A 24,020-nucleotide genomic window follows, 5' to 3' on the forward strand; every position below is an offset into this window, starting at 1 on the left:
AAACATTGTAATTGCAGAATTGTGCACTGTGCACATCACAAGTTAACACAGTCACAGGAATGATATAGTTAGTAGCCTAAGCCTAAGTTTTCAGTCAGTACCTTAGGCCAATGCAGTAAACTGGTTGAGATGCACAGATTCTTTTTCAAAAACATTTTGATTTATTCAAATAAAATTCAGACAAATAAAAAAGAAATTAAATTAAATCAATGAAATGACGTTGAAGATGCTGATCAATACGACAGTGCCTGAATGCAACGTTCCCTGCAGCGTTTGACTTTGTTGCAGACTGAACTGATGCAGAGAAGGCTTGCTGATGATGAACACCGATGGAGTTGGACATCAACATCACACGAGGATACATAAATATCTAACTTTGCTTCGTCTGCTTTTTTTTCTCTCTTTTTTTTCTCTTCAAAACACTGGACTGCATTTGTCTTTTTAAATAGATAACTGCCATCAGTGAAAGAGTGAAGAATCTGTTCGGGATAATTAATGAGTTTTTCTGCGCTCAGAAACTGGAGCTACAGGAAGGATGGCGACGACAAAGACGGTTTATCTCGTCAGATGTCTGGTCTTTGTTCTCCAGCTTGAAATCAGCTTCATGAGGCTAAAATCTGCCTACGGTGAGTCATTAAAAATGTAATTGACACCAGCTACAAAAAGCACAGACCCACATCGTGAATTAAGTGTTAATTATATTATTAATTTTATTTAGACAATTTTTAAATCATTTTTTCCTTTTTAACATTTATTTGTTGTCATTAGGCTAATAATGGGTTGGCTGTCATAAAGTGTAACCTTTATCTGGTGATACATTTTCTGAATATGCTTACAGTGTCCATATTTCTTACCATAGTACTGACAGCCCGATGGCCTTTCAGTTATTTCAGTACCAAATCACAAATTTAACCTCCTGCTTTGAAAGCAGTGATTTATTTATTTATTATTTTAAGACGGCAAACTAATGAAATGTTTAACCACGCTGTTTTCTTGCTGCTGCTTTGTGTAATAGAGTTCATGTCTGTAAGAAAATCTAACACATCTTGCGTGGGAGCACCTATTGGCATTTGCTGTGGCGTGTTTTGAGCCCCGACAGTCACCGTGTGACAGATTCATGGACACATCACCCACTGATGTCTGGCCTCACACGCCAGGTCCTGGAGCTCCTGGTGTGAAGAATGTGAAGCATGCCTTCACTGTCCGCTGTGAAAGGAAAAGTTAGGACACTGTTGTCACTGGAAGGGAAGAGTGACCACATGTTTGCCACATGGCACCCACTGAGGAACTGTTTACATCCAGCCGGACACGTAAAAGAGCGAGTTTGCTTTCTTACGTTTTAGACATCGTATTGTCCATATCTAATCTCTTTAATATCTAATAATCAAAGATTCTTTTAATGGTGTTAAAATAATCTTTTAATCTGTTTAAGCCTTTTAGTTTGGGGTGTTTCAGTAAAGCTGATGCACTCTAATACAGCAGCCTCACAGCATACAGACTGTTTTTGGCAAGGTGTTGTTTTACAGGATTTGGTTTGTGCTACTGTTAAAAATGCTTAAATAAAATAGTAATATTTTGTTCTTGGAAATGTGCTCAATACGACATAATGCAATTCAGCAGACAAACCACACCCTCTGAAGTGACGTAAGAAAAGCCAGAACTTTCTGAAAAGTTCATATAAAAAACTGAGTTTATGACAGCACGTCGTGTTAAAATACAATTGATGTTCTTAATTATTTAATGCCTACTGTGATACACAGGTTTTTGTGAGTTTTTCAGCATTGTCAGTCAATTTTTGTTGTTGTTGAAAACAATTAATACGTTGCACAAACACATTTTTTAGGAATACATTTGGCAAAAAATGACAGATGTAGAGAAGTTATACAAATTAATACTCATTTCATTTCTTTTTTAAAATTTGTTTGAAGGTTCAATCAGATCAGACTTTACAGAGTTAATTAGAAAAGCGAAATTGTAATTAGAAAACAAAATTTTTCATTTTAAATTATGTGTTTGTTTGTTTACTGATTTGGAAAACAAATCAGTACCTTAAAATGGAGAGAAGTAAAAGAAAAGCCTCAAGAGATCATATTTGAGAGGTACATTTAATATTTTCGATTTTATTTAAAACTTTGTCAGTTTGGTATTTTTGTAAGCGCTCAAGTTACAGTCAGTTAGTGATCTGCTGAATATTATATTGTCAGATTTTTCTTTATCTACTACATCTGCTAAATCCACTAAATCTGTTCACTGGACTCTTCAGTGAAATGTTGTCTAAAGCCTTCAGTCAATAGATGTTTAATTAGATTTGTTATGATGTTTGATTAGAACCCCTTTGTCTTTTATAAGTATAGATTTTTAAAAGGTTTTTTTTATATCAGAATAAAAGAGAAAATTGCAAAAAAACAAAAACAAAGCAAAACAACAACAAAAAGACAGAACTAAAAGCACTGGTTTATAATAAATTGATTTATGATAAGATACATATGAAGCCCTATAAAATGCTTCATACAACAAATGCATACTTTTTTTATTTGGCTACATTGTTGTTGTCTCATTAAAAATTCAAATCTAATCAACCTATTTTCTTTGCTCTCATCTGTTACTTCTTAGGAGTCTACCCTGCCAACATGCAGGAGCCGTCTCCTCCAGAGCAGAGGTTATATATAATTTCTGTGAACCACCAGCCCAGAGAACGGAGGTGGGCATCTAGGCCCAGGTCTGAGGCCCCTGACAGGACTGCAGATAAACGAGGCCACTACAGAAACCAACACCAGTCAGAGGAGTCAGATCCAAATGTAATGATGGAGGATGAGCCCAGTAATTCTACACAGATCGTAGTAAGGTTATTCTGCTGCAAAGACATTCAACAGCAGATAGAGTTAATATAATATAAATATTACTGTATTACTGATTTAGTGTTTAAAAAAGGGTACATGCAAAGATGTGATAAGAACATATAATAACATATATAATAATATCTGCTGTTGTAGGATATGGATAATGTCTACTACACATCTAAAATCTATGCTTCTGGAGATGCAGCTGGTAAAGAGCTGTGGGTCAACATCAGTAAAATGGAGGCGGATCAGCAAAAGGTCCGTGGCTTCCTGCCCAGCACTCACCGACAAGCTGAGGTAAGAGATCAGTCTGTGAAGAAATAACTAAAATAGGAACATTTCAAATTTGTGGTGAGTGAAGTGGTTTATTTTCCAGGTATGATGTCCAGACTGTCTTGTACACCTTTCATATTAGTTTTATAGTTTCATCTTCTTCCTAAATAAAGACAAAAAAACAACAACTTTGTTTTACCTAATTTCCTGCTTTATGTTTCTGTGCTTCCAGAGAGTGAATCTTTCCTTTGACTTTCCTTTTTATGGCCATTTACTCAAAGAAATCACAGTTGCAACTGGAGGTGAGTCTTTAACTACACTCAGTGTTGTTTCTGTGGAGGTTGTGAGCCCAAAGCTGCACGTGTCAGGAAATCCCATCACCTTCTTCAAATCTAAGAATAAACACACTTTTGTTAGTTGGAATTCCACCTACTTAATAAATATATTAGTTTATTAAATGGTAATAAATAATTGTTACTTGCATATTTTGAAGTTTTATTGGGGCAGTATCAATCCCTGAGCTTTAGTGATTCAAAGATCTGACCGTTGCATTGATAGGAACAAAGTACATAAGTTAAATTAATGACTGTGTCTACAAGCAATTTACATGACAGCTGTCAGTGTCAACTGATTATAATGTATAATAAGTTACTGATGCTAACAGCTGCACATCTTTTCCTACCAGGTTTTATTTACACTGGAGACATAATCCATCGGATGCTCACAGCCACTCAGTACGTCGCTCCTCTGATGGCGAATTTCGACCCGAGCCTGTCGAAAAACTCATCTGTGTTTTACTTCGATAACGGTAGGAGCTGTTGATTTTATTTATTTACTAGACTAAATATTTTTACTGAATAGACGCCCTAACATGTGCTGCATACGGTTGGCAGGGAACATGCAAACATGCGTACAAAACATTACAGTATTGTGTGTGTCCATGTCCATCCATTAGGCACAGCATTGGTGGTTCAGTGGAACCACCTTCACCTCCAGGACAACATCAGCGTGGGAGCTTTCACCTTCCAAGCCGTTCTGCACAGTGACGGGCGGATTGTCTTTGCCTACAAAGAGGTGGCTTTTCTTCTCTCTTTTGTGTCCATCTTATAAAACGAAGTAAATTTATTCATGCATTTACCTCATAGATTCCTATTAGCATCAGCGACATCAGCTCTGAGAATCATCCTGTCAAAGTGGGCTTGTCCGATGCGTTTATGGTGCTTCGTGAGCTAGAGCAGATTCCCAGTAAGTTGAAAATGTGTCCTGTTAAAATTTCATCAAAATACTTTCTTTAATTATTAGCAGCTTATATGTGACATCTTTATTTTCTATCCGACATGCGTCAGATGTTCGTCGGAGAACCATCTATGAGTATCACAAAGTCGACATTCCAGTGTCCAAAATCTCCCGTTTAACAGCTGTGGAGATGCTTCCTCTCCCTAGTAAGTTATTCCTATTTTAAATACCATTTGAACCAGTCAGTATTCAAAGAATGTATAATCTTTGTGCTACAGGGTATTCTACTATTATGCTGTTTTATCTGCAGAAGGCAAAGCAGTTTCTTCCTCCTCACTCTCTCTATGTTTGTCTGTCTTCTCAGCGTGTCTGCAGTTCTCCAGCTGTGGCCCATGTGTCACTTCTCAGATTGGCTTTAACTGCAGCTGGTGCAGTAAGCTACAAAGGTAACATTGAAAAGCAGTCAAAGAGATCTTACCAGTGAATTTACCACTATTTTAGGAATAGAAAATGTTTAATGGTCTAATGTGGATCCATTAAAATTAGAGAATATTTTTAGTTGAAGGCAGTTACAGTAAGATTTTTTTTTTCAGTGTGAAACTGAGGCATTTCTCACTTTGGATGAATATGAAAATACAATAACTGCATTATCTCTCATTTTAATAATAATGAATTTGTATTTTGTACATGCAGCATATTCAACCTCACAGTTTATCCACGAGAGTTTTTTGTTGTTGCCCAAAGTTTGTTCAGTTCAGCTCTCAGTCAGTTGCGGTTGCGCGTGCAGGGATACGCTCACTCACTCACGCTCAGTAAAAGTGATTCATAGGCGGTGCTTCCTGAGACTGTCTCATATCCTGTCACTGTGAGTAAACAGAGCAGGCTCGCAGAGTCATTCGCATGTCATTCACATACAGTACAGTCAACAGGAAGCCTGCGGGATAGTCAGCAGCCCCAACTACCCGAATCTGGCCTAGCGACCTTAAGAGATGAATATACAAAGTTCACTGCAGTTAGCAGGAATACGCAGTTGAATCTCCTGTCAAGCACTGAAGAGTCTAATAAACTTATCTTTTAAATAAATAATTGTAATACATTTAGTGATTTGTGACAATGAAAAGGTTTTTAAGCATCACTAATGGTGGTTTAAATATTTTGTGATTATTGTCCACATCTCCAATAAATCATTTTAATTTTAATTAAAAAATAAAGCATCAGCTGCCAGCACATGGTGGATAACTTAAATCTGCTTTTGGAAACATTCATCTCCACGAATAAAGCGGGTTGTGCTCTCACAGAGTGAAAATGTAACAGCAGTCATTTCATTCTTTCTCAGATGTTCCAGTGGTTTTGATCGTAAACGGCAGGACTGGGTTGACCTCGGCTGTCCAGAGGAGGTTCTTCTGCTTTTCTACATAAAGATTGACCACATTAGAGCTTAGCACCAGTAGCATGAGTCTGAACACACGTTTGTTTCCCAGGGGCAGAATCTGCGATGTCCCCGGATGACGGAAGTCACAAATGCCACATCACATCACCTGAGACACCGAACCCCTCCAGTTACTGTGTCTGCAGGGCAGCAGAGGACCTCTGGCATGACCTCCACCCCCGAGACTCCCACTTTCACCATTCCCTCAACACACAGCATCAGCAGAGAAACAAAATCACATCCACAGCATCCCACCAACAAATCTGCAGATGGTAAACTCACAAAGCTTTTTTCTCTGCTTTAATAGTACTCATAGTTTGTTGTGACTGATTGTCTGATCACACTCCTCATGCACATGTTTTCACTTGACTCTAATCAGAGAAACAATAAGAATAAAAAAACGGTTTTGAAATATAATTGAAATAATTTCTTTGCCTTGATTACACTTTTATTTTGTTTGCCTCATAAACAAATGTCAGTTTTCTACTAACATAGAGGAGCATGGATGCCTTTAATGGAATCCTTTTGATTGTTAACATTAAAATAAATCATCTTGAATGCTGAATCATCTGAGATCAATCTGTTGCTGTTTGTGCAGACTGCAGCTCTGCAGCGCAGCCATCATTACAACCCCATGAATGAATGTTTGTTGTTGTTGCACAGTATCCATGCTTGGTGTGTTGTGGAACATCTGACAGGGTGGGGGTCAAGTGGCCAGCTATTTCCCAGCCCCCTGTTAGCTCATAGCTGAGCATATACAGCGCCATGTTAAATACTGCATGATGTCCTCAGTGTTCTGAAGGATGGCGTGATATACGTTCATCACTCTGGCAGAGTGAGAAGGATTCAATATCCGACTCAACCCAAAAAATTTTGTTGATTATCACTTTTTTCTTTCTTCTGCAGACTACGTTTTAAGTCAAGTCCACTGAAGTGAAAGCTTAGGAAAAGAAAATTAAGTTTACAGATTGCTCAGAAACCGCCACTTGTGAAATTTAACCAAAATATTTTTTAAAGTCATGTCACAGCATGTCATGTACTGTGTGCATTTAAAAGTCTTTGTTTTTTCTTTTCTAGATGGTGCAGAGACTGCTTTTCACATCAGTGATGCACGTAAGTCACTCACAGTCGAATGAAAGTGCCTCGTGCAGTTCTATTGGACCTGAAACGGTCTCTGCTTTCCAGCTCCTTAGTACAAAGTGTGTGACGTTAAACTGCACCCATGTGAGAATAGTGCACGTAATTTCCTTAACAAATTCACATCCAGCGAGTGTGTGTGTGTGTGTGAGAGTGTGTGTGTGTGTTCAGTCTTGCTTCCTCTGCGCTCTACCCAAGCAGTACCTCTGCCTTAGTCAAACACAGTGTTTCCCCATAGTGAGAATGTGTCTGAGGCAGGCCTCCTATTGGGTTTCGTGTGAAAAAGCACCAATTCCCACAATGTCGCAACTTAATGAACCTGATATTGTTCAAAGTTGGTAAATTTTTTATGTCGAGAAAAATGAAAAGTTAACGTGACTGCAGCAGCATTTACATTTAAGTCTATGAGCTGAATCTGACCACTCTCTGTGTACAGCAGGAGAGGGGGAGAACACAGACATCTATGAGGCATCGCCGATGCGTCTGCTGGTGGGAGTCCTCGTAGTGATGGTCCTGCTGGCAGCAGCCATCTTTACATACATCTACGTGTATAACCACCCCACGTCCAGCGCCAGCCTCTTCTTCATGGAGGTGCGTCAACCTAAAATCAGCCAAGGTTTCCATAATAGACTTCCCTAAAAAAACGGCACTAGTGGTACGGCTTAATTTATTTGAACCTACACTTGCCAACATTATATTTATGCAAAATCCCGAGTTCCTAGATCCTTTTAATTCCCCCCTCTTTAAAATTAAACTGGAAATACAGTGAATTTTAATAAATTATCAGAAGCAAACCTAACACAGTAAACATTTGGTTAGATTTAATTTGGAGGAAACTACTCACATTTACTATGAAACTAGTTACTCAAACTTCCCTTTAAAACATGATTTTAAATTAATGTCCAGACATTGCTCGACATTTGCAGACGTTACTCATCAGTTATTTCAGTGTGTTTGGAGAAGTGAATCAGCACCAATGAGTCACCTTGTTTTTATTTCCTATTGAACCTACAAGTACATTACTGAGTATGTTTTACACTCATGTACAAAAACATGCAATCATATTCCAAACAGTGTAATTATATAAAATTAAATAATACATATCTTTTGTTTGGTGCTATATAAACAAAATTGAACTGAATTGAAATGAACTGTTTTAGCAACGTGGAAATATTTCCCATTGAGAAAAATACTTGAAGTGAACTTTAACTTTTTATTGTATGGCTCTTATTTTACTCGACATTTGTTGTGAGAGCTCAGCCAAAAATTCTTCCATCAGTTATTATAATATTCAGTGGACTACACATGGACTTTACATACATTAAATACGTCTAAATAGAAGTCAGTCTGATAAAAATGGGCTCTGTGTTAAAACAGAAATGAACACTTCTAAAGTGGAGCATTATGTTTGCTTTAGGTGAAATGTGATGAATGTTTATGTGATCTTCATGAGTGTTTGTTGTTGGACTGTAATGACTGCAGGAAATGGGGGGATAATAGAATGGGCACTATTTTTAATAGTTTTTTTTCCTTGAACTGTCTGCTAATTGTGCCCCCCCCCCCCCCCCCCTCCACCAACCCCACAGCGACGCCCAACCCACTGGCCATTCCTAAAGTTCAGGCGAGGCTCGGGTCGTCCTTCCTACGCTGAGGTGGAAGCTCCCGGTCAGGACCGAGACAGCATCGTGGTCATCGATCCCAAAAAGTGTTTTGTGATTTCCGACAGACGAGAGAGCGAACAGAAAGAAGGATTCATCATTCCTGATCAGAGGGAGCGCTTCCTAAGTTCAGAGAGCTCCTGACCAAAACTACAAATCCCACCATCCTTTGGGAAAGATCTGGTTCTCGATGGACGTCTTCTTCCTTTTTCAGATGCTACAGTTTATTTGTATTTAGCTGTTGCACTCCACTTTAAGGACAACAGCTGAGTACACAGAAACACAAAAACACCAAACCTCTATGAGGAAAGTGTTACGATTATGTTTATGCACCAGTTTTACCTCCTGTTTGTATCCGTTAGGCCAGCCACAGCACTTTTATGAAGCATAAAGGACAAAATAATGAGTTTACTCTGCTCAGGTCATCCGCTCATTTTTACCACAGCTCCACAGAGAGCGCGAGGTGATGCTGCTGAATGGTTTAAACCACCTCTCAAAGACGGCCTTTATTTTCCACAGCTGTCCTTCCCACACCTTCACAAAGAGGAATGTCATATTTGAGTGTCATTTCCTCATCTCAAAATTACAGACTAAATTCCTCACCGTTACACCCACATCCACCTGAGGTGGAAAACAGGATGCACAGTGTTTTCAGCCCTGTGTAACATTTGCACACTGCAGCAACTTTGGCTTATTTCTCTTTATTTTCTATATTTAAAAGGCAGAAAACAACATTTACTGATTGCTTTGCAGATATGTACACTTCAACATGCACACTTAAATAAAATACAGGTATACATTGTAAGTTGTTTAAATTTATATTAACTGTAGACATAAAGCAGTATCACAACATTTCTCTAACATGCTATAACTGCTCCTGTGTAAATGTAATCACTGTATTTTCTATATAATGTACAGTGTAAATTGCAGGTTTTATCCAGTAACAGCAGTGAAATGAAGACTGAAACATTTTCTAAATAAAACATTACGACTTTTTTACACCTGATGTTTAATAATTTCATATTGCTGTTTCACTGTTTGGGGAATTAAAAAGTAAATGATTGATTTTTTTAACAGTGATCAGTGCTGATAGAAATCTGCTGGATGTATCTGATAGAATGATGCAAATCAACTATTTCCTGCATTATTTGTACATCTCATATTACACATACAGTACTAAAGTCTTATGGTATATGATTTGAGGCGTGAGTAGTTTAAAATTAAATTAAGGCAAATGGTGTCTAGATGGATTGTTTAAGACTGGCCTGTAGGCTGCAGTGTGGCAAGGTCAAGGCACTGATGTGTTGGAGGTACTACAGACGTTCTTGTCCGGTGTCTTATTTGTCTTTGTACTCTAAAGCAGAATGAAAGAAAATGAGGAGAAAGACACATTAATTTGTAACCCAGGTACTGCTATAAAAGAGCAACTGCATACATAAATTGGCCTGTTTTACAAAAATATTTTGAATAGAAAAATACACATTAAAAGACCTTCAGGTGTACCTAACCCGAACCCCTAATCCCTAACCCCCCTCCCCATTTGATTCAGTGTCACTGACACAAACTGAGTAGCAATTCTTGCTTCACCTATGCTTTTCCTGGCATGACACGTAATGAATTGCAAAACTTATATAATGTATAATTAATACATATTATTTAGTATGCAATGAATGTAAAGTCCATGATGCCCCAAAACAAGTGGAAATCCTGCTACAACCACTAACATTTTGCAGTATCCAAGCAAGAAACCATCTGCACAGCTATGCTCCTGGGGGAGGGTCAAAAATCAAATTCATGAAGAAAAAATATGTCCTGTACTGGACATAAATTTGAATATTGTCTAAAAGCAGCTGCATGATGCAGTGAAATAAAAAGAATATGATTTGGAAAACAGGGAAGATGAAAAGTTACAAAATAAATAGATATCACTGCAGTACTCCTAGAAAATACTCTACGTAAATGCTGTAATTTTGCATTTAGCTGATATTGGGTCAATAAAAACTAACAAGTCACATATTACATCATAAATATAAGTTCATTATGAATAACTAAAACACTTCATGTGTTTGTTTGTTTTTTACATAAACCATATGAAGTATTTCAAACTCTACTGTTTGAAGTAGGACAGTGTTTCTCCACCTTTCACTGGGGGTGCAGGTAATCGCCTTCTCATCTGTCTCGAGGAGTCGAGGGTGACGGGCTGCAGGGAGATGCATGTGAGAAATAGTTTTGTGTGCACGTGCAAAGTTTGACTTCCTGTTCTGATGGACTCACTGCAGTGTGTTAGTGTAAACAGATACTGTACCATAACTGGAATAGTCCTGCTCTTGATCAAGCGCGACTGTGTGTCCACATTGAGACCGGCATTCTTCAGAGCAGCGATCCTTGCTGAGATGTCACAGATCTACAGCAGACGCAGAGAAAGGATTAAAATGATTTTGTTTTTTTAACAAATAAAACAGCACTGTTCAATATTTGAATTGTTTTTCATTTTAATCTGTTGGTGTAATTTTTATGTTTTTACAGCCAAATCTTTTTTTTAAAGGAAATACCGTCCAAATATCTGTCAATCAAAATCTCTCCTTCTATTTACATATTTTACTAGAAATCCAACCTCGACCTACCTGCAGTTCAGATTGTTGTACCTTGGCAGCTGCTGCTGCCACCTGCTCCTCCAGGAAGGACAACTCCATGTCAGACGTGGAGCTGCAGATTCCCCGGGCACACTCCTCCAGGTCACTCAGCTCAGCCTCCAGACTGTACACTGATCCTGCTGCCACGTACACCTGCAGCACATTTTAAAAATCAAGTTTAAGTGTTTTTGAAACCTGCGTTCGTTTGAACTTTATTTCTCTAAAACTACTAAAATTGCACAAAACAGGAAATAGCAGCTTGCAGTGATGGAACAAGGATAAGTGAAATAAGCACTTATTTTGGAGATTTTGCTGCATTTTAACACATTTTTGCAGACGATTTTGTTTAATACTCATCTTCACAATAATGTCATTAAGCCATATTTGCTCATTTATGTGCTCATTTATAACTATAATTATAACTGCAATAATGAAAAACAAGTTTCACTACTTCCACATTATTCTATTATTGAACAGTTAGATAATCATAAAGGTTTTTGGTTATAAACTTTAACAGGATGTTAAAAAAATTTCAACAACATGTTAAAAATAAAAATAAAAAGTTGGCTAAAAGTATTTATATCCTGGGTAATGTTAGGTATATATTAGATTACAAGGCAATGCGAATATTATATTTTTCATTATTTCTACCCTATCTGAGTTATTGTGTTGAAGTATGGGGAAATACATATGTGAGTAATATGAAACCATTATACTTATTACAGAAGAGAGCACTTCGAATTAGGCATAATGTTAAATATAGAGAACACACTAATAGTTTGTTTATAAAATCTAAATTATAAAAACTAGACGATATAGTGACATTACAGACATTAATTATTATGTTTAGGGCAAAAAATAAAACACTACCTCTTAAGTTACAAAGTTTATTTCTATTGTGTTCAGAAAATGGGGACAGCAGAAGGAAGTTTTATTTTAAGCATCGGTTTGCTTGAACCACACAAAGGCAAATGTGTCCAACAGTCATAGGCATAAGAAACTGGAATTCTCTCCATGATCATTTTAAGGGTTGTACAAATGTTTCTCAATTTAAAATCTGCTAAAAGAATAAAATGATAAACCGATATGAAGAAGCTGAAAATAACAGAAATTGTAGAAAGAATGATCCTTTTAGTTTGATATTTAGTGGTATTGCTCATTGTTGAGTATATTGTTCTGTTTGTTGTGTTGTGTTGTGTTGTGTTGTGTTGTGTTGTGTTGTGTTGTGTTGTGTTGTGTTGTGTGCAGAATAGTGTCAGAGTGTATTTTTGGCTGTAAGTGCCTACTTGTATTATCACAGAAAGGGGGCAGGTGTCAATAAGAATTTATTCTTCTTCCTGCTCCTTTTCATGTTACTTTAATTGAAAGGAAGGTTGTGTATAGGAAATGAATTACTGCTGTACCATGTGTGAAACAAAATAAAAAAACAAAAAAAAAAACAATGCATGATGGAATAACAGCTACATTAACCACATTTTTTATGTGTTAATTACTTGATGGACTCAACTGAAAATTATTAAAAATAATGATTTTAATAAATTATCTCAACAGCAAGTGAAAATCTAGTGAATAAAGTGTCTTTGTTTCTTTTTAATGTTTGTTGAAAGATTTATGGTAATATTTAATTATACTTAGCGGATCCTTTTAAAGCCTAAATTAAAATGCTGCATCTTCAAAACAAGAGCTAACTGTGCTACATGTGATGTAGAATATCTTTAAACTGAACTCACGTTTTCCTCCAGTCTGGAGAACTGCTGGTCCAGTTTTTTGGGGTCAGTGTTGGGGGGCAGGGAGGTGGATGGGGGTGGGGTGTTTTCTCCTCCCTCCACACCCTGCAGCAGGTCTTCAGTGGCGTTCAGCACCTTCAGCATCTCAGTAGTGATGCTGCGCAGGGACACGGCTGAGTATCTCTACAGCACACAAACAGAGACGGGTGTTACTCTAAATACTGACATCTCCTGGCAGTGTGATTAAAGATACCTTTATTTTCATTTAAATTAGAAAAATAAGTAAGAGTGCAATAGAACAACTGTTCATACCCAGGTGACCAAAATATAGGAATTCAGTGTGAAGGATTTTAAAGCTTGCAGTTTGAATTTCCTCCACATCCTGATTTTTTTTTTAGGTCATACTGGGATATTAACGCTCTTACATTAGCCTGGACTCAGATTAATGAAATGCAGCACCACTCCACTTACTGCTCTAAATAAAGTTCAAAATAAAAACATCCAGATGCATGAATGAATTCAAAAGCATTTCAGGAGGAGGGACAGTGGATGGTAATCAGCTATAAAAGCTAGTAAATCATTAATATTATGGATTTTCTTTTTTGGGGAGGTAACGTTGATGACATGTTGAAAAATAAGTTATGCGTGACAAACATGGAAAAATATTAAAAAACAAAAACTAATCTGAGTACCCGTCTTCAACCAAAACAAAGTTCATTCTCACCTGCTCCAACAGAGTCGACATAAACTCTATTGTTTTGTAAAGCTCCATGTCTCTACCCTACAGTTCACACAGCGCAGGAGGAAACGAAGCATACAGAGGAGAAAGAAGCATCAGATAGAAGTTAGTTGCATTCAAAACATGATTTTTAGGGAGTTTGCACTGGACTTTAAAGTGATATACTGCAAGTAAAGGAGACACAGGAGAACCTAAACTCGTAGAGAGCTCTACTGGTGTGTCGGCTCTTACAGCTCTATCATAAACTCTGCATTTCGCATTGTCAGTATTGTTTTATTATGTTATTATAATCTAGTCCAATACAGCAGGAAGCACTATAAGCTGTAATAACACAAATCAAGACTTCTTCTGTAATCAAACTCTTAAAGGGGGCAAAGTTTGCAAATGAAATTTTAGCACAGGCCTGTTGGACTGAATATAAACACTTGAGGTCAAATGAACGGAAAACTTTCAGGAGGTGAGAGGAAAACAGCGATGAAGCAGGAAGTTATGTAAAGCAGGTTTACACAAACGTTTGTTTTCTTTACGACAGACAGAAAATAGAATAAAGGTTTGGCCAGACAGGAATTAATCAGGGACCCTCTGGCAAATAAAACACACCATGCAGACTTGTTAGCACAATTATACATTCTTTGGAGGGTCTTTAATAAATCTGGTTATTGGGACAGACTATGTCTGATGCAGGATTATGTGTAATCCTGTCGCACTGATAGAAATAATGAATCCTGTGTTTTATTTCTTATGAACTGACCTTTTCATTTGTAACTGGTGAAATGTGCACGTGTGTGTTTGTTTTTTCTAAGGTGCATAGGTTCACTTTACCCAGCAGAGTGTTAGAAGGAAATAAGTGTCAGAAAAAAGCTTCTGAAATGGTCTCACAGCTTGAGTGCTTACATTCTGAATCTCCTCTGCTGACAGTAAACCCTCGGGCAGAGACAAAGTGCTGCTTTCTTCCATGATGTCTGCACTTTTGTCTTTGACTTCCTTCATGTCTTTCTTCTCCATGTCTGCAGTATCTCCCCATGTCTCCAGTGCTTGCCGCTCTGCTGCCAGACTTCCTCTTCCATCCTCTTTTTCCTCCGTGTCCTCTTCTGTTCTTTCACACATCAGGTTAGCTTCACTTGTCTCAAATATCTTGGTAAATGTCAAAGCTGTAGGTTTTTCTTTAGCCAAACTTTTTTCACTTTCTTTCTGCTCATTTACATTTCTGCCTGCCTTGTCTGTGTTCTCCCGTTTTGCAGAAATAGCTCCTTCAGTTTCCTCACTTCTATTTTCTTCGGGATGTTTTCTCACCTCTGACTCAGACCTCTGGTGGCCTCTTTGACTTTGAGACTCCTTTGAAAGATGTCCCGTCTCCTCTGAAGCGTCTGTGCTTTGTCCAACCTTTTCTCCTTTCTCTCCTCCTCGATCACTGCTTTCAAATGTCTCTTCATCCTTTAGCTCTTTGTTTCTTCCTCTGACATTATCCATTATTGGTTCTACGTCCATGTCGCCCAAAGTCATTAACAACATGCTGCTGATTATTCTGTCAAATTCTTCATCGCTGTCCTCTAAAGATTGCCTCTTTTTCTCGCTTTCTTTGCTTTCTTTCTGAAACTTGTCTTCTCTGTCTTGGTCGGGCCACTTTGCCTCAAGCCAATTCTTTTGCTGTAAGTCGCTTCCCTGTGCTTCCACCCCTGTTTTTAAGTTAATCTCTTGTCTTTTCTCTGAGTCGTTTTCACTCTCATTTCCTTTGAAAACTTCTACTTTTCCAGCGCCTAAGTGCCCCTTGGCTATTGTTTCATCCACTGTTACCCTCTCTACTGTGCAATCTTTATTTTCCGCTCTCTCATTTTCCTCATGCTGGACAGCCTCGACTTGTATCTGATTGTAAAAAGCATCCTCATGTATTACTTTTCCATCCCTGCCCTCTCTCGTTGTTTTCTCAGTATCAGCCATTAACTCAAACATGTTCACGTCCAGGTCTCCAATGGACTCTGTCCTCTCCCTATCTGCTCTCTCCCAAAGCTCTTCCATCTCAATGTTGTTCTCAGTTTCTCCTTGTTTCATCTCCTCCTCCATTTCTCCCTCATTCTCTCCAATTCTATCCAGCTCATCCTCAGTGGAAGAAAACTGAGAAGCCCTCACTAAACTGACCAAATCGCGTAGCTGTGCTGCTTCCTCTGCTGGCAGTTTCCACAGAGACTCTTCGTCCATCGTCTCGTCTCCTTCTCTGCTCACTCTGTCCAACTCGTCCTCTGTAGATGAAAACTCGGAGGCACTGACTTGATTAACTAATCTACACACTTTCATCACCAGCTCCTCCTCGTCCTCTTCCTCTCCCTTTTCCTTTTCTTCGATGCCAATTTTGTCCAGCTTGTCCTCTGTGGATGAGAACTGTGAAGCTCTGACTTGTTTTTCCAACTGACATATTTTGTAAGTCAGTCCTTTTGGCTTTTTCTCGTCTTGCTCTTTATCTTCCTCCTCCATATCTTCATCGTTCTCTCTTTCCCACTCTCCTTCACTTCTGTCGAGGTTATCTTCAGTAGACGAAAAGTATGAGAGTCTGGACTGTGCAACAAGCCTGTAAAATCTGTATTTCATCTCTTCATCCATTTCTTTCTCTTCCTCATCCTCCATTCTCCTTTCATCCAAATCGATCTCCATTTTCCACAGCCTCTCATCTTCCTCCTCTACATCCGTACTTTCTTGAGTCCTTTTCTTTGTCTGTCCATCATCTCCGTCTTCATCAAGCTTTTCATTTCTTGTGGTCAAGTCAGAAACTCGTGCCGCTTGCTGCTGCAGACTTAACTGAAGCTCATCGTCCACTGGATTGGATTTATTTACAGTGATGTTACCCTCAGAGTCAAACGGTTCAGGGGTCATGGCTTCAGACGTCAGAGTGTCAGAGGTCACATCATCAGAAGGATATGGTGGGACGTTGTCATTTTGATTTAAATCCTGCAAACAGAAAGAATGTTTGACTTAGAAAATATACATTTATTATATTTACCATTGCTATTATTTGTGAAGTGGGTTTGTTGTCTTGAAAAACAGAGACTTGACTGATTGATTTATCAGTTAACTGAGTAATCATCTCATTTCTTTATCATCATAGCTCCATGCAAACAACTGCAGAAATTAGACAAGTTTCAGAGCTGCAGCTTTGCATGTTTAAAGGTCCTTGAATGACTCAGCTGGATAGTCCAGTGTCCTTTCATCTGTATTTCTTTCTTACCGACACAGGAGAAGAAGCCACCGTTTGTTTTTTACTCTTTCTCCTCTTCCGTGACTTCCTCATTTTTGTCACCTTTGTCTCTCCCTGATTCCCTCCTGCTTCCTCCAGGTTAAAGTTCACATCGATGATGTTTGTCCTGTGGGATGACGAAGGTCTCCTGATCTCTGCCGGCACCTTCCGCTTTAAGAGAGCCATGAGAGGTTTTTTAGGCTTCCAGTTCCCCTCAGAGTCTGAAAACAGACCATCTTGGCTGCCTCGCTCGCCCGTTAGTGGCGATGGGATGCTGTCGCCGGCGTCAGGCAGGTGAAAGTTAGAGTCCGTCATCTTCCTGTGGATCTCCTTGAGGACGGCACCCCAGGAGCTGTCAGGCTCTGATCTGCTTTCGTTGTCTGAGCCCAGACCTTCGTAGGCTGACACCACTCCGGACTCCCTCTCCAAAGCGCTGTAGACCAGGCTCTTCCTTTTAGTGAGTAGGCTGGGACGAGACAGCTGGGCGCTCTGCAGGGCAATCCAGTTCCCATCGGGGCTCTTCAGCACTGCGGACACACCGACGCATAGAAGCATTTACACAGACATGCACATACACACACAAGGACGCAGATATCACGCAGAGAAGCAGGGAGCAGTGTGCCAAACGAGGCATATAATGATGCAACAAAAACACCCACACAAGTATTACCTACCACACCTTTAACTAGAACTGAGAGCGTGACATTACAGCTCGCAGTTCCCCAACAAGGCAGAGAAAATTTGGATATGAAGCCAGTTTGTATGAAAACTTTGAAAAGAGATAAAGTATGAAAAAAAGCATTAAATGCTGATGCAAATGTGGACCGTTTTCCTTAAAATTGTGAGACTGTAGCATTGTTTACCTGTCACTTAAATCATGTTGTTCCAGTTACAGGAGCACGCATGTTGTATATATCATATGTAAATGAACCTGTTCCAGCTTTTTATGGTAATACATTCAATCACAATCACCTACATCTAACATTTTTAATAAAGTTGGCTATATAGATAATTACATTAGGTATTAAAGTCAATAAATCTCAATAAATCAATTCAATCTACTGATAAAATAGTGGACTGAAAAGATAATTAATGTAAAAGGAATATTAAAATATCAGGTTTTCTCATTAGTTCCTCTGTTTCTCAGCAGAGCTCCTCATGAATCATTCTGCTTTTATCAAGTAAAATGTCTCAGCCTAATGGTTCAGGGTCCTGTAAAGACATGTTGGGTAAGGATTTGGACTAACCCTGACTCATCACTTATGCGCAGGATTTTATTTGAAGTTAGAAATATGAAAACTAGGTTTTAATATACAACAAATCCTTTGTAAAAAATACATCCATAAGCAGTCTGAGGAGGCTGAAAAAGTAACTGTGTCTAAATTTTAAGACAATTATAGAGCTTTCTGCGACAAACAGTGTGAGGAGAAAAATATACATAAAATAATCCAATTTACAACTGTGAGTTTAACATACTTGTTGAGTTTTTGAGTCTCTTACCAGCGTTATCCAGCCGTTCTACACTCTTCCAAGCCGACCCAGCTCCTTCCTTCTGTAATGTCTGCGGGGAGTCTTCTATAAGGCCCGGAAGGTCATTGTCCAACAGTGAGAAAGCAGATTGTGACCTCTGGGGAAAAAGATAAAAGTCATTGCAAAATTAGAAAAAAAATAGTTTGGTGATATTTGAATTGATCTTTTATTTCTATAAACTGATGATAAAATAAAGGTTCCCTGTTGAATAGTTCAACCAGCAGAGGTCAGCATGTGGAAACAGAAATGATCATGTCATCCTTTGTTTCAGTGAAAGAAGAACTGATGACTTAATGTTCAGCTGCTTCTGATGTGCGTGTGAAGAAGAACCTAAAGGTCCAGCAACATTTATCATATGAAGAACAACCTTTTTACTTGACTAGCTCATTTTGGCCCATGGCCTTCATCAGGGTCATCACAGAACAGACTCTAAGTACCAAATATTCTTTTTTAAAAAAAACACAGCCTGGATGGTACCCACAAAAGAGATTTTTAAATGTAACTTGTTCTTCATACTACATGTGCTCCTGGAGCTTTAACTTCTTCTAAGCAAACTGGTTTACTCATTAAGAATAAATACAAATACATTACTTGAGTTATTTCCCACCAATTATTCACAAAGGTAAAGTTATTATCTGATTTATTTATTTTTACCCAGAGGCTTGGTTGATGTTTCTGTGAGCTGGACGCTTGATCAGAGGGGGACTGATGTTGATGATGAAGGTCAGGGTTGCGTTCAAGGGCCAAGTCGTGATCATATTCTGCTCTCATCTCAGCCAAAGTCTTTCTCCTACTAATGATCTTACATAAACAGAGACTAGGATTAGTGCTGCACACAGCTCAGTACTGTGCAGATGAAAAAATAAATAAAATTAAATGATTAACTCCTTTCTAATACTGGAAGGTTTGAAGAGGCCTTCACATGCTAAATTATTGTTCTTATATTTTTTACTTTTTGCACAATGGTTTTGGCCAGTTCCTCAATGAGCTCTCCTCTGTGCTCCCGCAGATAGCGTGCTTCATTCTGCTTCTCCTGTTGTAAACACAAATAAAAAAGCTATTCATCGCCGCAAACAAACACTCTAAGCTGATTACTCCTCTGAATATACACTACATATACATGTTTGCTGTGCTGCATCCAAAAGCTTTAGCATACTTTGAGAGATTAGTAAGAAGTAAATCTTCTCTAACATAACTGTGTTTTTAAAGATGCAGCAGCATCAGAAATCTAAGTTAGAAAGGTCAAGTGATGAATTAAACCAAAATAATTCCCCCTATATGAAAAAGTATAACATTTTAAAGGCTAGCATGTCACTGGGGTTTCTTGTGAATGAGCAAATCGTTTTCAGTTGAGTTAAAAAAGGTATGCAGATATTAGATGAACTTTGTTTAAGAAAATACTTTCAACCTGCATTCTTTGAAGAGACCAACTATGGTTGAAACAAAGACATTTAGGAAAAATGTCCCTTCAGCTATGACCTCTTTAACGACCCAACCTCGTGGCTTTATGGTCGTACATACTGGGTTCAAGGCTTACTGAATACAATTTTTTTAAATTATGATTCAAGTTAGAAAAGAAAAGAATGCGGTTTCATGGCAGTCCCTCCTTGTGATTGACAAGTTATAACCATACAAGGGTCACTCAGCCAAAACACATCAGCAAAAGCATTCAGATCGAGGATTCACATCATGACTTCCTCGGGTTATTTCATGGAGCGGCCACATTTTACATACAGCTATGAGCAAAGATAGCAATCGCCCTGCCATTGTCTTATATTGTAGTATTAAACCATCTGCTTTTTGGACTGAAGGATAATCCTGATGGTTTAACTTAATCTGACTGAAAGAAAACAAAAAAACAGAATAGTCAGATTAAAAAGAAACTTCATGTAAGGTCTCTAGAGGCTATTTATCAAAGTGCAGATTGAGGATAATCTCCAAGATAATGTAGCATTTCCAGTAGAAGACTGTATGGGTGGATAAAGGTTCGAACAATAAGCAACTATTTGCATGAGAGGAAAAACATGAATAACCTGATTGGAAGTGTCAAATTCAGCCTTGGAAATGGCCTCGTCTATGGCCTCCTCTGCCACCCGCCTGGCCACAGTGAGCGTCTCCGCCATGCTGTGCTCTAAATGCGAAAATAACAACCACGTGTTTTGTTGTTATTTGAAGGACTTTTGGATCAAACAATTGTTTACATTGTTTACTCTGCAAAATTTTATGAAGAAGGAGCAGTTTTCAGTTCAGTTCACTTTTAAAGACATGCATCTGTCTTCATTCAGTCCCAGTTTCTGCAGACTGAGACATGACCACCAGCCCAAAGCAGCTTTTCATTCATGTTTGCCGTCACTCATCCTGTTAGCGCAGTGAAATCGGCGCATGATGACAAATGAGAGCAAGGCAGGACACAGAAGAGAACAGACTGACATAGTTGTTTGAGATGCAGCTAGGAACCTGTGCCAAAAGATTACAGCTAAGATCATAAAACTACTCAATTCTTCTGCTATAAAGCATTACATGAAAGTCAGCATGGGAACAAATATGGATTCATGTGGAATCATGAGAGGATTATTTTTGACCTGGATATTGGGAAATATCTTTTTCTTGTTGAAATTCACTTTAACAGGAAATGGATCACCAATCAGGAGAAAAAGGCCAAATGTTCGAGTAGCCAAATCTGCTGTATGGCAAATAGATGGTGAGCATTTCACTGACCGATTTAGGTAAAAGATGGAAAAGCTCTCACATTCGACTGCAAATACTCTCATATTGGTGAAGGTTATCAAATATTTGCTGTCTGGGTCTGTCTGCACCAATGAGACCAACCCAGTTGCAATGGGTGTCTTTGCAATACAGGACTCAATCTGTTTGCCAACGAGTTGTATTCTTATAGTATATAAACACAAAGTTGCCAAACGCCGTTTTGCCATTAAGTTTCTGGATTTCTGGCCTGGCTGGAACTTCATTATTATCATGCAGCTAAATGAATAAAACATGTAGCACCATAACACCTCTGTTTAAGCTATTAAATTCACTCCATAAGAGATTAAATCAAGAAACATAAAATTAATAGGCCTAAAACTGATGCTCCAGGAAGGGCTAAAAAAATAAGTCAACATTGTAATACAATACATATTGTTTTTTTGCAGAGTAACACAAGATGATCATCTGAACTGTGTTAAGTTAACAAAATCCACCTTTGTGCATCTTAATACTCTTCACAAGAAAGCAAATATTTCCCTGCAAACCCAAATTCAGCTTTAATATATTCAATATAAAAGTTGATGTTATAATATTGTGCTGCAGATTGTTAAATTTGCGTTTGCCCAACCTCAAAAATTAAGAAAAACAGAGCTACGCTGGGACTTAAAGGCGCACGGCTCCAAAGGGCTCACTGATGAGTTAACCAACCCTTGTACTTAAAGTTACTTTGGCACTTCAGTATTTTACAAATACCAGAAATAAAACTAAAACCAATTACATTTAGAACTGCAAGAAAAACTTGAATGGCAGCTCTTTTTTTTGACTTCATTGCTAACAAACAAAAACTGAAACTAATTAGTTTAACATTTTAGCTAGTTACTGGGAGAAAGCTGAACTGGGGAAATCTGTAACTTTTGCACATTAAACAAAGCATTTATGTCACCACAAAGTGTCATACTTTTGATATGTTAAAATCCAAGTGTATGCATGTGTAATTACAACAGCAGGTGTACAGTACAATCAAGCATCAGTGAAGTCATTATTAAATGTGTCTGCACCTTCAGTTTGTCTGTAAAACGTTGAGTCGCTCCCGCAGACGCTGTCCTCATTGCAGATGCTCTCCTCATAGGCGCTGCCCTCTGCAGACACACACATGTTTACATGAACGTGAAAAGACTTCCACGTGGGATTAACCTTTTTATCCTGGAACCTGATCACGGGAATAACCTTTAAATAAGATGAAGAGATGAAGGAGCATCTTTTTGGTCACTGTCATTTTTTAAATTGCGTTATGGAAACTACATTTGTGCAATTATGAGAATTAATTTTGATATTTTATCATGACAAGAACAGTTTTCATTGCAAATACCTAAACCTCAGCTGTGCTGTCTCAAGTGAGATGTTCTTTCCCGTATGAGAGCTTAATTTTTGATTTATTAAGTGTAAGTTTTGATAAAAATGACACTCTACCATGTTTTTTTGCTTGGTTTGATTACTTGTTTCCTCACTACATTTGCTGGTATACTATCTCTGACCGATATTTGAAATAATCTGGTTTTAATGTCGGTAACTGCTCAGTAGAGAGCACTCAGTCACTCTCTACATAGTTTCCCCTTGCAGCTCTTGAGCTCTGAGCTCTTTTCACATCATTTAAATATTCATGCAACAATGCGGCCATTTGTGGTTATATAAGTGCATTAGTTTCCTCATGCATGGCATTACCAGCCGATCTGTGCACAGCAGGGCCTGGTTCAAGGGTACAGCTGAGTACACGGGGTCACTTCAATTCATTTAAAAGGCCAAAGAGCACTTAAGTAATATGAACTGTTCAGATTTTTAAAATGAAGCAAGCACTTTACTCCACTGGTTAAAACTCCAGAGACAAGCTTGATGTGAAATATCCTGAAACAGAGACAACCTGAGGATTTTTTTTGTGTTTTATTTGCAGGAAAGGGGATTTTGTTCTAGTGACGCCTCGTGTATGTCTGCAGACATCTGTGTCATAACAGATGCATGCGATAAGAAGTATGACCAGAACAGCAGCTGGAGGTCACTGTAACCCTGAAGGCGCCATGAATCTCTCGGGAAGGCGAGCTGACAGAGGCATGCATGAGAATATGAACTCTGCAGCAGAAAGTACTTCTCCCGTGTATCATGAATGGCAGAGTATATTCCAGTGATTTGAATAACAAATCAATAATCAACAATCAACAATATCCCACCTTTAGATCTTACAGAAATCCAATAAATTCCTTTAACCACAACTACCAATGAATTTATGAATTCCTTCAAAAATAAAACTGAAACCATTAGAGAGAAAACATTTCTAACCACCTTACAGACTCATTATCATATACAGCTACTTTCAGCACTACTAATATTTACTTAACTTCAATATACACTTCCTCCAAACCATCAACGTGTCTTTTAGACCCTATTCCTGCAAAACTGCTCAGAGAAGTCCTACCATTATTAATTTTTAAATTTTCAGTATGATTAATCTATATTAAACCATCATTTAAAAAGCCATCACTTGACCCGGCTGTCAACTGGCCTAATTATACGCCAATCTCAAACCATCCTTTTATCACTTTCTTGAAAGAGTATTTGTTAAACAGCTAACTGATCAAAGAGTTATTGTTAATCTCTCTTCCATGGTGTGTTTTGTCCTGTGTTCGTCTAATCACTTTCAACCGCTAGCGGAAGATTTAGCCCAGTTCTGCCAGGTTTCTTCCTGTTTAAAGGGAGTTTTTCCTTCCCGCTGTTGCTAAGTGCTTGGCCATAGGTAGTCATCTGTTTGCTGGGGCTGATTTGGGGCTATGTAAATAAAAGTTAATTGAAATTGAATTAAAATGAAAATTAAATCAGTACTAAAGCTAACCTATT

General features: G+C 38.3%; 2 protein-coding genes across 6 annotated transcripts in view; one reads left to right on the forward strand and one right to left on the reverse strand.

The window, feature by feature from the left end:
• The first annotated feature begins 295 nt into the window (after positions 1 to 295).
• On the forward strand, positions 296 to 9,574 carry LOC146367857 (plexin domain-containing protein 2-like). Of its 2 annotated transcripts, none has more exons than XM_084912618.1 (14): positions 296 to 626; positions 2,614 to 2,840; positions 2,994 to 3,137; positions 3,346 to 3,415; positions 3,799 to 3,921; positions 4,069 to 4,187; positions 4,259 to 4,358; positions 4,460 to 4,555; positions 4,714 to 4,795; positions 5,686 to 5,746; positions 5,831 to 6,050; positions 6,856 to 6,891; positions 7,352 to 7,506; positions 8,502 to 9,574. In XM_084912618.1, the coding sequence occupies exons 1-14, from the start codon at positions 536 to 538 to the stop codon at positions 8,715 to 8,717; spliced, it is 1,740 nt and encodes a 579-aa protein (XP_084768744.1). In that variant the 5' UTR covers positions 296 to 535; the 3' UTR covers positions 8,718 to 9,574. The 2 variants fall into 2 exon arrangements, with proteins under 2 accessions (XP_084768744.1, XP_084768745.1); XM_084912619.1 differs by having other exon boundaries at positions 7,355 to 7,506.
• myripa (myosin VIIA and Rab interacting protein a) overlaps positions 8,529 to 24,020 on the reverse strand; it is a 30,170-nt gene continuing 14,678 nt past the window's right edge. The window contains exons 5-17 of one of the 4 annotated variants that reach the window (XM_084912614.1): positions 22,193 to 22,273; positions 20,462 to 20,559; positions 19,381 to 19,461; positions 19,083 to 19,229; positions 18,399 to 18,525; positions 16,890 to 17,425; positions 14,567 to 16,612; positions 13,658 to 13,714; positions 12,937 to 13,116; positions 11,198 to 11,359; positions 10,879 to 10,977; positions 10,713 to 10,773; positions 8,529 to 9,927 (exon numbers count right to left, since the gene is read on the reverse strand). In XM_084912614.1, coding sequence (XP_084768740.1) covers positions 9,911 to 9,927; positions 10,713 to 10,773; positions 10,879 to 10,977; positions 11,198 to 11,359; positions 12,937 to 13,116; positions 13,658 to 13,714; positions 14,567 to 16,612; positions 16,890 to 17,425; positions 18,399 to 18,525; positions 19,083 to 19,229; positions 19,381 to 19,461; positions 20,462 to 20,559; positions 22,193 to 22,273 — 3,692 coding nt within the window. In that variant the 3' untranslated portion in view covers positions 8,529 to 9,910. Of the gene's footprint in view, positions 10,774 to 10,878; positions 10,978 to 11,197; positions 11,360 to 12,936; positions 13,117 to 13,657; positions 13,715 to 14,566; positions 16,613 to 16,889; positions 17,426 to 18,398; positions 18,526 to 19,082; positions 19,230 to 19,380; positions 19,462 to 20,461; positions 20,560 to 22,192; positions 22,274 to 24,020 lie in introns of those variants that run through there. The other 3 variants (XM_084912616.1, XM_084912617.1, XM_084912613.1) reach the window with 3 other exon arrangements.

Source organism: Perissodus microlepis, chromosome 18 (genome assembly GCF_051167445.1).
Source record: "Perissodus microlepis isolate ML-2025 ecotype Zambia chromosome 18, ASM5116744v1, whole genome shotgun sequence".
Taxonomy (NCBI): domain Eukaryota; kingdom Metazoa; phylum Chordata; class Actinopteri; order Cichliformes; family Cichlidae; genus Perissodus; species Perissodus microlepis.

Coding starts and splice junctions, on each gene's coding strand:
- LOC146367857 (XM_084912618.1), top strand. CDS start 536: ATGGCGACGACAAAGACGGTTTATCTCGTCAGATGTCTGGTCTTTGTT. Junction 627..2,613: donor GAGGCTAAAATCTGCCTACG/GTGAGTCATTAA, acceptor GTTACTTCTTAG/GAGTCTACCCTGCCAACATG. Junction 3,922..4,068: donor TGTGTTTTACTTCGATAACG/GTAGGAGCTGTT, acceptor TCCATCCATTAG/GCACAGCATTGGTGGTTCAG.